Genomic DNA, 12,510 nt, shown 5'->3' with positions numbered 1-12,510 from the left:
TTTTTATTATTTCTCCAAAGCCTCAGGAGCTGACAAGTGTCAGATGCAGGACTTGATGGATCAATGATCTGATCTGGCATGGCAAATCCAACGAACAGTGAATCTAGATATTGATGCCAGCTGATAGGACTTCTCTTTGAAGAGGTTACTCTTTGGTGATGGGAAGAGGGGGGAAGAAGGTGTTTGTTGCATCAAGTGCTTTATTTTTGAACTGTCTCAGAATAAAGACCTCAGGCAAACTGGAAAGAATCGAATTAAGAGGAAGGAATGTACTAAAATGCAGGGAGGAGAGCAAAAGGGAAGGATTGACTGCAGCAAAATAAGTCAGCAAAGACTCTGAATTTCCCATTTATTGAAACTAATCACAGTTAAAAGGTCAGGTCCGTTGGCAACCAGCATTTTTATATTATTCAGAACGACATACAAATAAATAGACAAAATCCAGCCAACGAACTGAACCGAACCACAATTCCATGGTTTTAACTTAGTTCATTAGTGCCTAGTCCTCTTGGCTGCATTCCTACAGCCTCTCTAGGAGGATCTACTTATCGTTTACTGGGAGACTGTCTCCGGCGTACATGGCCCATGACTCTCAAGAGTGAATCTCTGTGGCATACATATTATAAACATGAGCCTGGAGGGCTTGAGCTACCTAGATATCAGCCAGGCAATCCAGCGATTTACTATGCCGGCCCAAGTGTCTAATCAAACCCCATTTTGATGGGGGAGAACAGCCTGTCTAGAAAGTGAACCGGGATGTGTGTTCTCTGTCATTATCCTGACTTCTGCTTAGCATGAAACAGTCAAATTCCATCATGCTCATTGTGTGAGTGCGTGTCCGTCTAAGAGGAGCAGGGCTTGCTCCTGATCTGTTAAAACAAGCGACTCGGCATGTTCGGGAACCATTGTTAGCCAAACACACACTTGGAACGTGGGAGAAAAAATGCCAAGGTGGTGCATTGCAGAGTGTCTGTGTTGGGCAATGAATTAATCGGATGAGTGCTGGGGGAAATGAGAGTTGTCGTGAGGACCAGATTTATCCTTCGAAAGCTAACGTGGACTCCTTCACTGGGGGACCATGCTAACAGGCCAACTTCCGGGAAGAGCATAAATCAACACTTCACGGAGTTTTTCCACTCGGATTTAAAACAGCAACCATAACACAGCAATTTATGAAACAAAACCATAGGCTCAAGCGGATAATGAACCCTGCTATACAACAGTCACGTAGCACCTTACGAACAAATCTGTATAACCACAGCTTGCATCCTAAAAGAGTGCACATTAGAAAACAGATGTCTTCTTTCAATTTTTTGGAGAGGCAAAGAATTGCCCATTGGACTATACTGGAGTTAAGGCCCCATTAAGAAGACATATCCAGCAGGGAAAACTGGTATCTTCTCGGCTTCTGTATCTTGATATGATTCTCACAAGGTTTCTTTTTTTGTTGGTTCAGATTACTTGTATCCATCAAAATAGCTGATGCCACTGAAAATTTCTCAAGCCCCAGCAGTATGTATTAGACATGCTGCTACACATATTTGTGAAGGTTCCCATCTTAGTGCTGGGACTTCCATATGTCTAAGAGAGAGTTCAGAAGTTCAGATACTACACAAACTTACCATTAATTGTTCTTCTATTTAATCAGGAGCCCCTTTAGACATTTGACTGTGACTCTCTTACTGCATACAGAACAAGTATGGTCAAAACCAAAAGAGCTTTGACCATTACGGAAATGCCCAAAAATCAGAGGAAAAGTAAACCCAAACTGCAGCCTGGCTGATATATGTCTTATCGATGACCCAGTTGAGAAGAGAAAGAATTTGGTGGCAAAGGAAACCCAGGACCTGCAAGGAGCCACCAATTTTTGTGCTTTGAAAACAATCAACGTTATGTTACAGCAAAATATATATATATATAAAATCATAGATAATCAACACCAAACCTAATCAATATATATATATAAAAAAAAATCTAGAAGAAGAAAAGTTTCCAGTTCCAACTGCTGCCATGCAAATTGCTCGGATGTCATCTCCTGTTGGCCAACAGTAAATCCGCCCTTATCCAAGTCCAACATCCAGGGACATCATCACCACAAACCCTAAGATCGAGGTCCAGGAAGCCAGCTTCCCATTGCCACTGTAAGGAGGAAAGGAGAGGGAGTGAGCATCTATGTTTCAGATGACAGCAGAGTTGTCTTTACTTCTCCCCTATGAAAAGAAGGGAATCTTCCAAAATCCTCTTTATTCCCCCATCTCTTTGAAGGCCTTACATCATGCTGATCCTTCCCTCCAGTCAAAATAAAACTCACCCAAGCTATTCCTTTGGGAGATAGAGTCAAGGGTGCTTCCCTTCTCCTCAGCCCCTGAGAGTTCTCGCACCCCAGCAACTAAGCTTAAGCTCTCTCTGCCACTGAACCACCTCAGAGACAGGCTGAGCCATCTTGGGGATTTAGACATGCAATTCCATTCAAATGAATGGGGGACATGTCTGGCTCTCCTAGGTGGCTTTGAGAATCTTAACCACAGATCTCAAATGCAGTTTTCTCCTTTAAAGTCTCACTGAGGCAATAAACGGAGTCAGGGAGGGACAGACTCATTCTTTCCTGCATTATTTATACGTAGTTCCTAAGCTAAAGGTGGGGAGCTGACACCCCTTATAGCCAGTACCAGGGCCGGCTCCAGGCACCAGCCTAGCAAGCAGGTGCCTGGGGCGGCCAATGAAGAGGGGGGCGGCACGTCTGGCCGCGGGGCCGTCACTCCCTCTCGGAGCGAAGGACCTGCCACCGAATTGCCGCCGTAGAATGCTACATCTCACACCGGTTCAGTGATTTGCAACCTGATAATTCCTTCAGCAAAGCAAATGCATTAAAAAAAAAAAAAAACTCTGTTCCAAGAACATTCACAGTCTGAAACGATGACAGCAGCAAACGTCTGCCCATCTTGAGCAAAAATAAGGAGAGCGGTCAACCTCCTTACAGTTCATTATGGCTTTGCATCCTGTTGCTCGTTGGAAATGGGCTTTCACACGTGTTGTGCCACATGGTATAAGCCAGGGTGTGGATGGAACCAGTTTTTAAGAACACATCTCTGAGGCGTGACCGTTGTTGGCCAATGGCTGAAATGCTATTAACAGTGCTAGCTTGTAAAGTGGCGTGTGCCCGCTCAATGCAAATGCTCTGTGGTCCTTGTGGATCAGACCCCAAAGAGTTCCTTTGCACTACAACATTCCCTTCCATGGGACGAGGAAGGAAAGAGAATTTAGTCACAAGCAAAGGCCAGCCAATGAACATGGCTTCAGGGTGTTGGCAGCTAGGGTGCAGAGCAATTTCCCTCACCTGGTTTGTGCTTCTGGGATGATGTCATCCATGACCACATAGACCATAGCACCAGCAGCAAAGCCCAAAGCATAGGGGAGGAGGGGTTCTGCCAGTACCATGGCAAAGGCACCGAAGACACCAGCTAAAGGTTCCACCATGCCACTTAGCTGTCCGTACCTGTAAGAGAACCAAGATCAAAAGCCCAGAAGGGACACAGGAAATCCTTCCTTTACCCCTTTTTGTAACCAACATAGTGCAGGTGTTTATTGGACCCGGAGGGCCCAATCGGCCCACGCAGGACATGGATAGGTCCCATTAAATGGAGGTACAAAGTCTGTAAATGCAGAATGCACCTGGCAGGTTCTGATTAGCTTTAGGCTGCCCTGCTTTCGAGAGTGCAGAGCGGATGCAAACCTGCTTTCCCACCCCCGCGCCTGTGTGAAGAAAAAAGAGATGTGTACCAGCCCTTGCAAAACAAACGAGAGCATCTGAGCCCTTCCTGAGCAAACACAGCAGAAGACAGGTCCCCTTCTTTAATCTGGAAGGTGACGAAAGGCTGCAGGCAGACTTGGGAACACCTGGCTCCATGCAGGCAAACAATCCTCTAGTTTTTCCCCCTAATGGGTCTCTTCCCCCCATTTAGTTTATGGCTACCCTCCACACAGGGGGCCCTGTGAATCAGCTAAGCACTGGTCCACTGCTGAAGTAAGTCTGAAGTGGGGATCCCTTCAGAACACGTCCATTTGCCCTCTTTAGGTCCTATCTGTGCTACAAGGTTTTGCTGACTGTGTAGCCAATTGGTGGGATGGCTCTAAAGACAGTGCGATGACTAATGTTCTGTCCTTAGGTGTGGATGCTAACCATGTATTGCCTTTGCTGGTAGCCTAGATTGTCCTCCTGTAACTGGTCCAACACCCTGGTTTCTTTGCAGCCCTTAGACCTCCTAACCATGCCAGTCTAATTCCTTCCTCCCAGCTCTCTGTCTGGTCAGACACCCCAGAATGCACTATCCCCGTGCCACGCATGCTGCTTTGTGCTGATGTCCTTCAGGTGTTGTCCTCTGTTGTGACACTACTGGGATAGCTGCCTAGAATTTCCCAGAATGCACTGAGATGAACACAATTGGGCAGCGGGATAGGTGTGGCTACATGCACCTACATGGGCAACATATGGGAGCGGTGTGAATAACCGTGTTTGGCACGAGCCGATCAGATAAGAGCATCAAAAACTGGTAAGAGAAAACATGGTTGTATTTTTAGCATTGCCAGGCCTTAAAGCAGGCCAGAAAGGATTGCCCTGTCATGCCGGACAGTGAAGGGAAGGTAACTTTAAGGTCAGAAGTTAAATGTCTGTACATGTGTTGAAGTAACAAAGGAAGTTGGAGTTGTGTCATAGGCTCTGGCCTTGGTGGACCTATTTGTATCCTTCTCTGGATGGCCTTAGAAATGTGATGCAGGAGAGCAGACACCAGGGGGTCAGCCCACAGGCGAGGTGACTCTGCAGGCAGTCGAAACACGATTTAAGCATCACGCTCTCTTTTGTTCATCTATTTCATCTTCATTTGGCCCACGGATTCCACCCCATCACAAGACACTTGCAACCACGGCTACCGAGGATCACCGTTCAAACCTCGCCCATTCTACAGCGGCGGTGTGGCCGCATGAGACAGAACAGACTAGCGGTTGTTATCCTTCTACGAAGTTGGAATGAATATGAGCTGCACCAGTGGCTTGCCCCACAACGTCTGATCACTGCGAAAACATCAGCTGCTGAACGTAGTAATGCCGGACCAGCAAGATCCTGTCTCCTGCACTGCTCCCATAGCTGCCACCCAGTCCACAAAGGCTGGAGAAAGCTTCAAAATGGAACAGCTTTTCCCCAAACACAGCCAAGCCCCTGATGAGTCCTGAATTGGAGCTAGCAACAAGGCACTGCATAGAAACCATGCAGCAACAGCAGCTGGGAAATGGCTTGACGGACACGTTTCAAAGCTTGAAGAACGTTTTAGGAGGAGCACTACTTACCAAAATGCTCTCCATGTTGAAAATCCAGCCCCACGCAAAGGAAGGCTGACAGCAAGGCCTTCTGGGAAATTCTGAATTCCAATCCCAACTGCTAAATTCCTACCGAAATAAAAGCAAAACATGTTATATATCATTCCTCTGGGAGGAGAAGGGCAGGGCAGGATAGGCCTTAAAAAAAAAAGGTTATTAAGTACGTCTCTTTAATGTAAGTGCTTCCAGCCCTTGGGGACTAATTGAATCATGTTAACACAAGGCACTTCCAGAGCGAGTTTTATCTTCAAAGTGCTCCACGTCCATCCGTCAACCCCTGGAAGCAATGGAGAATGAGATGAAAAGATCTGCCCAAGGACACAACCAGACAGTCAAAACCCAAGACTTTCGAACTCCCAGCCTTGTCCTCCGAACCCTTGATCAGACCTGGCCGTTGAACAGGGAGAGCCTCAAGTTGTTCATGAGTGACCCACTGACTAACTAAGGAATGGCAAAGATGCGCGGGGTGCGGGGGAGCTGAAGGGAGTCCCGGGGGGAGAGGCGGAGCCACAAGGATTTGGTTTACGTTGTGGGAGGTTAACAAGAGTGGAGAAAGAAAAGTAAGGTGCAAAGAAGCCCCGTGCAGTATAAATAAACTCTCCCTGACTGCTCCACTTTGCAAGCCAGGCTGCACTGAGAACTGCCTATTCAGACAACTGTCCTTCCAATACACAGGGTATTCTGGGAAATCGGACAGCCAAGGTAGAACAGCCCTGGGATCCAGGGGCCAGTTTGTGGAGCATCCCAGTTACCACCAAAATGGATTTCCCACGCCTCCCAGCTGGTGCCATACGAGGCGGAATGAAAGGACACACTGGGCTACACCTGCAGATGTGAACAGGGATCCCTATAAGTCTTCAGAGGCAGCCCTGTTATGCTAGCTCTCCAAAAAGGGCCAGTTTCCTCCTCTCTGAGATGCCTCTCCCGTTATGGGAGGTCGCGTCAAACAAGCTCCGGTTTCAGCCTACATCAGATAATGCAGAGGTTAATCCCTCTCATTTACTGTTCATCTCCCCCATTGTCTGCACGGTTGCACAGACACTCCATTGTTTGCTTTTATCCCCTTCTGTACTAGCTGTAGGGTCGTGTGTTTTCAACCTACAGGCTTAAAAAATATATATAACTTTTAAAGAAACCCTGATCACATTCAGAGCCTGGATCACCCAGAGGGGAGAAGCATGCTGCACTAGAAAGGCTGCAGCATCCACCCCGAAACGAGAATTTGGCCACTGATGCTCTAGTACCCCAGATGCACTAACCTGCAGCTGAGATGTTAAACAATGGCCAAGGCACAGACCGGTCTAAAGCCTGCAGGCGGTCGGAATAAACAGAACTGGCACCTGAGTCTGCAACTCACCATGTAGGTTTCAGGAGTCATGTGTTAGCAGCTGTGGTTCCAGACCTGCAACTGCCTCAGGGCTGCTGCTTTCACCCCTATCCCAGTCCCGCTTTTCCGTTCCACTCCTTGCTGTTCTGGAGACAGCCCCACTCAACTTCAGCCATGGGAGAAGGTGACCCTGCTTGGATAATAAGGTGCCCAAAGAGCAGCACTGGGGAATCAACACTGAGAGACAGGCACAGACAGGACGATGAGTTACATTCTGGTACCCACTCTGTCCTGGGTGGCTGCAGAAGTGAACACTCCCAGCTGCGCCAGCGTCTAGTAGTGAACACCAGCAGGAAAGCATCCTGTTCAGCTCCAGTGGCTGGCTCCTAACGACTGAGCTAGAGGGGAAAGTGATTGTGGTTTTGCTTGTTGGCCTCTGATTTCATGACAGCGACACCGCAGCCCTGCATCTGCAAGGAGGCGGGATTTTGAAGCTCGTCGTGGGGAGAAGCTGTTCTGATGGCTAGGCGTTGAGGAACGGATCCCACAGCGTCAGGCCTAGACAAGCACTTTGGAGGGTCAAAATGCAAACATGCTCCTTCCCAGGCCACCCTCAGCAGCTACCAGCTAGCATGGCAATGAGGACAGCCCCATTTGGAACACAGGGCACATGGATGGGGGGTGGGAGAGAGGCTGGGAAGGAGGACGACAGCACTTGGTAATGAAGTCATTTAAAAAAAATCAACCTATGTGGAGCCCAGCTTTGACAAGTGGGAAAAAAAAGAAGCTTTATAAGGAGGGTGATTGCCTCTTCTTCCCCTGTAATGCTAAACTCTCAGGACTCCATTAACGTACATAGCCCCATTTGTGTCTTCTTGGACTTTTACCGCTGTAGGAAACAGGAAAGCAAGGGTAGGGTTGGATGGGGAGGGGTTCTCCTCTCCTGAGGTTATTGTAGATTCACTGTAGGTTTCAACGGCTGCTGACGGCAGAACAGAACCGATCCAGTACCAGAGACCACCCCCACACGCGGTGCCAAGCCAGGCTGGGGTGTGTTGGGGCGGCGGGGATAGGAGGCCTCTTGCATGTTATCACATCTGTCAAGCCAACCGAAAACACCCTCCTCCGAGGGAATGAACGCAGCGGCCCTGACAGCACAGCCAGAAGGGTGGAGCTGAGCTCACCTTCAATAGAAATGGCTCCAGGCAAAGCTCACAGACAGTAGCTATAAAGGATTTTGGGGCGGGAGAGGGGAAATTAGCCACTTCTAGACCGGCAGAGAATTTACCTCACGGCGTTAATCAACCAACCAGAAGAAAGTCACTGATAGCACACACTTCGCCCTCCTCCCGCACCTCCCATTGCAGCGTCTCAAAACGCTTCGCACATGGGGCGCAATCTTGTCCCCACTAAAGGACATGGCAGAGTTTCTATTGACATCAATGGAGCTGGTGTCGAGGATTTCTCCCAAGAAGTATGAAGTTTTCCATAACTCTGGTTTCAGGATAAACACAGGGCACCCAACTCGACACCAGCTCAACTCCACTGAAGTGCATGGAGACGGGCCAGATGGTGCATTGATGCCCAGGTCACAGTGTTGATCCATAGGCCACCTTTCCAATTCCCACCCCGTCAGCAGGAGGAGGCTGCTTCACCAGCCGTTGTGCTGCAGCAGCGCAACATGTCACGACAGCACCACATCACCGTGTCGCAAGAATAAAAGGGGTCCCACCTCCGCACCGACAGTCAGATTAGAACGTCAGTGAAGCTAAAGATTTTCTCCCAACGTGTATCAAGTTTTCCATGACTTCAGTTTCCAAGTAGACACGGGGGGCCAAATGTAACATTGGTACCGTGGGCACAATTCCACTGAAGTCCATGAAGTCATGCCAGAGTGAATCTGAGCCACAGAGACCAGGTAGTCACAGCGATCACTGGGTAGCAATCCCAGAGCAGGCATTCCTGAGGTCCATAACCCACAGCCAGACATCACCGACTTTGGAGAGAGACTTCAGCTCTAGCAAACAGCTGAGACAGCGAGTCCTAGCAAAGGCCTTGCCTGCACTGCCCAGCTCCTGACCAGACCTGAAACGCAGGTCCACAAGGGCTGGTTTCATTCTTTCGCCAGCGGCTGAAAGCTCCCTTTGCTGCTTTAAACACTTGTGTTCCTACTAGTAAAATAAGACTGGTGAGAAAAATCTCTCTGGGTTGTTTAAACTTCTAACATGGTTTACAGAAGAGCGAGCGAGAGAGAGACAGGCTGTGGGTGTCCTTAACCAGGACAGACCATTACAATCAAAAACATTATTCAAGTGTGTGTGTGGGGGGGAGGGGGGGCAAGGAAAACATCCCTTATAGAAAACAGTGGAGCCGCTGTCTGTGTGCTGGGTTTTTTCCCCCTCCTTCCCTTGCCTTAGCACAAAGCAGCTATTACTGGCTCCGACCACAACAAATTAATGGGTGGGAGAGGGAAGTGTGAACCGAGGGGTCTGTACAAAAAGAACCCCCCCCCCCCAGCTCTCTCCTCCCTCCCCTCCTCTCCCACAGCACCATCCCCAGAGGGGAGGCAGACCCCTCTGAGCTTTCACTACTGGGCTGCCTTAAAACAAGGAGAGACTGTGAGAAAGCTGTGATGGGGGGGAGAGCGCGAGGGAGGTGAGGGGGCAGATGTGGGGAAAGGAAATTTAGCAAAGCCAAAAGATTTCTCCGTTATAGCTAAGAGAAGCCTAAAGCTGAAGCATTTATCCCATTCCCACCCCCACTAATAAAAAGAGGACCCCCACTGTTTATTTAAAGTATATTCTAAGTGGAAATGCATTAAGACGCTCTTCTTTCCCCAAGAACATAAGACTCTCAGCGTTTGCTCCTCACTAGGCCTACGGCCTGTTTCTGTTACTTTCCCCTTTCCAGGCACGGGAGTAATTTGGGGATGGGCAGGGGGAGCGTTGCCCTCCCAAACTGCAAGCCTCAGGCAGACATGGAATTTGCTTCTCCTGCACGGCCCCGTTGGCCTGACTGGGCTGCTACCCCAAACATAGAATCATAGAATATCAGGGTTGGAAGGGACCTCAGAAGGTCATCTAGTCCCACCCCCTGTTCAAAGCAGGACCAATCCCCAGACAGATTTTTGCCCCAGATCCCTAAATGGCCCCCTCAAGGATTGAACTCACAATCCTGGGTTTAGCAGGCCAATGCTCAAACCACTGAGCTATCCCTCCCCCCAAATTAGAAGTCAAACTACGCCAATGATTCCAGGTGGGACTCCCCGTACTCCTCCCTTTAGGTTCCTCTTCTGTCCATGCTCTCTGGACTCTCACATGTATTCTCTGTCTGCGCCCAGTAGTGGGAGGCCCCACTGGCACCACAGGGCAGGGCTTTAGTGGGCACTGCCCTGTGAGGGACAAGGGCCAGCATTATGCTCAGACACAAGCTAGCGGGTGACAGGAGTGCCACGCTTGCACTGAAGGCAGCAGGCTGCAGAGATCAAACTGGGGAAGGCTTGCTGCATTTGGGGTTCAGATGTAGTTTAAAACTGTAAAAAAGGGGAAACTCTGGCTGGAAACCCAGTTCCCGATTAATCTGCAGGTTACAGTGGGAGGGAGATGAGCGTTATCCCATCTAACGGACAATAGGGAACCGAAGGCGCTATTGAAAGGACAGGGATTAGAACCGGGGAATTCCTGAATTCTAAAGCTAGGCTCTTTCCGTTCTCTACTCCCTCCTGGCTCTGCCACTTAGGGTCTGGATTCAGGTAGAGGACATCCCACATTCTGCTAGGCTCCTGGTTCCCTCGCTGCTCAGCCACAGGTCCCCTTGCTTCCCCTTCCATCCCTCCCATTCCAGAAGCCCATTCTCCGTCTCTTGCCACCACAGTGAATGTTAGTGTCTCTTGTCACCTCCATAATACCTTGGCCATGGCCTCGCATACTCTTACAGGCCTTGAGCGTCTCCCAGACACTGCTATTTGTACCTGGGTGCGAATACTTCATTAACAGCATCTGGAGTCTGGGAACAGACCCCTTCTTCTCACTTGCTTCGCCTTGGTTCACAGCACAGAAAGGATACGGCCACGCACTGCTCAGAGGTCACCTTTGTATAAGAGGGTGTCTCCTGTGCTGTTTGTGTGGCGAGGTGACGAAGTTTCTAGTCCAATGCCTGACCTTCCCAGTACAAGTCCCCATATACACCTCATATTTTCTCCCTACCTCTGTGAAGAGTTTTTCTGGGAAACAGTTGGGAGGAAAGAGACTGAACCAAATAAAGCTGCATTGTGTATCAGGAAAACAAAGGGTTCCTTATGAAGGAAATAGGTGGAGACACTTGGAAGGCTTCCTTCTGTTGCAAAGAGAACACGTTGTAAAGCAGATGTACTAGCAGTCTGAACCAAGTGCATTTCTGGGTGACTACAGTATGCCAGGGTAGGGAGGGACAGCTAGAGGCAGGTGGCTGGGGGATAACGGAGTATAACCCTCTGAGCAGGACAGTAATCAGCCTGAAATGCACAGCCACGGGTGCCTGCTGTGCCACTACAAACGTCAGGAAGATGGTGACGTAATTTTCTTTGTGGGTATCAGAAGCAGACATGACGTGAACGAGATCCAACCAGACAGGGCCATTTGTCTCCACCCTCAGAAAGCCGTTTCACGGATGGCAAGACAACCGTTCAATGTACAAACACATGCGGGTTTAAAGAGGAGCATGATGGACGTGTTGCCTAGCAGGTAGAGCACGGGACGGGGTTCTAGTCCTAGCTCTGCCACTGACTGATGGGTGACCTTGGCCAAGTCATTTCAGGTCACATTTTCAAATGTGTCTATGCTGAAGCTGGGCAGGTGCCTCCCAGCCCAGGTGGTCAGACCCACTCAAAAGAGCAACGTGGACATTGCAGCATGGGCGATGGCACAGGTTAGTCGCCTGAGTACAGGTCAGCCCAACCCCCGGGGCCATACTCAGCCAGTTAGCCCGGGCCGCAAAACCCACACTGCTATCTCTAGCGTGCTCGCTCCAGCACAGCTGGCGTGCGTCTGCCTGCCCACGCGCCCAGCTGCAGTGTAGACGTACCTTAAGTGACTCAGGCACTAAGGAGCTTACGTCGCACTGCAAGTCAGTGGGACTGAAGCTCCTGAGGGCCTAAACCACTTCTGAAGTTGGGACTTAGGTTCCTAAGTCACTTAGATGCTTTTGGAAATTTTCCCTGCACGTTTTTGTGCCTCCGTTTCCCCAACTGTAAAAAGGGGGCCATTATCCTTGTCTCCTTCAAAAAGCACTTTGAGATCCATGGATGAAAAAGCACAGATAAGAGCTATGCATTATTTTATCATTGTGAACTCCAAGAAGGGACAGGTTCACGGGGGATTTTCAAGGAAGCCAATGATGCTCATTCTTATGGACTCTCACCAGTACACAATATGGAAACAATTTTTATCATTCCTGTACTCCTGTTCCAAGGTGGGGCTGGTCCCTAGACAGAGTACCAGGTTTTGCTGCAATTTTAAGGAAGAAAAGGGAACAAAGCTGCAGATCCTGCTTCTCTAAGCCCCACCAAGGAGCAACTCTTTGTAGGGAGAGGAAAATAACCTATTCCAGTTCCTTGGGGGCACATACCCGCAGCTGGACCTTCTACCCTACAAATCTTGCCTGCCAATTGGTATGGCACCATGCTGGGAAATTCCTAGTTCACTTTCAGAAAAAGTTGGCATCTCTGCATATTTGCAAGGTCAAGGCACAGAAAGCCTTCTATAAGCCTAAACCCTTGTTTTCAAGGGCCTATTCTTTTACAAACTGATTATGAAAGTAGGCTACATATTCTT

General features: G+C 49.1%; 1 protein-coding gene across 3 annotated transcripts in view; it reads right to left on the bottom strand.

Annotated features, from left to right (window-relative positions):
- Window positions 1-350: 350 nt before the first annotated feature.
- The window catches only part of SLC39A11 (solute carrier family 39 member 11), a 256,409-nt gene continuing 244,249 nt past the window's right edge, over window positions 351-12,510 (bottom strand). For all 3 annotated transcript variants that reach the window (XM_026654629.1, XM_026654631.1, XM_026654630.2), the window contains exons 8-10: window positions 5,344-5,442; window positions 3,338-3,496; window positions 351-2,139 (exon numbers count right to left, since the gene is read on the bottom strand). In XM_026654629.1, coding sequence (XP_026510414.1) covers window positions 2,061-2,139; window positions 3,338-3,496; window positions 5,344-5,442 — 337 coding nt within the window. In that variant the 3' untranslated portion in view covers window positions 351-2,060. The remainder of the gene's footprint in view (window positions 2,140-3,337; window positions 3,497-5,343; window positions 5,443-12,510) is intronic.

The sequence above is a fragment of the Terrapene carolina genome, unplaced genomic scaffold (genome assembly GCF_002925995.2).
Source record: "Terrapene carolina triunguis isolate 2854851 unplaced genomic scaffold, T_m_triunguis-2.0 Scaffold192, whole genome shotgun sequence".
Classification (NCBI taxonomy): Eukaryota; Metazoa; Chordata; order Testudines; family Emydidae; genus Terrapene; species Terrapene triunguis.
This window is presented reverse-complemented; position numbering and strand designations above follow the sequence as displayed.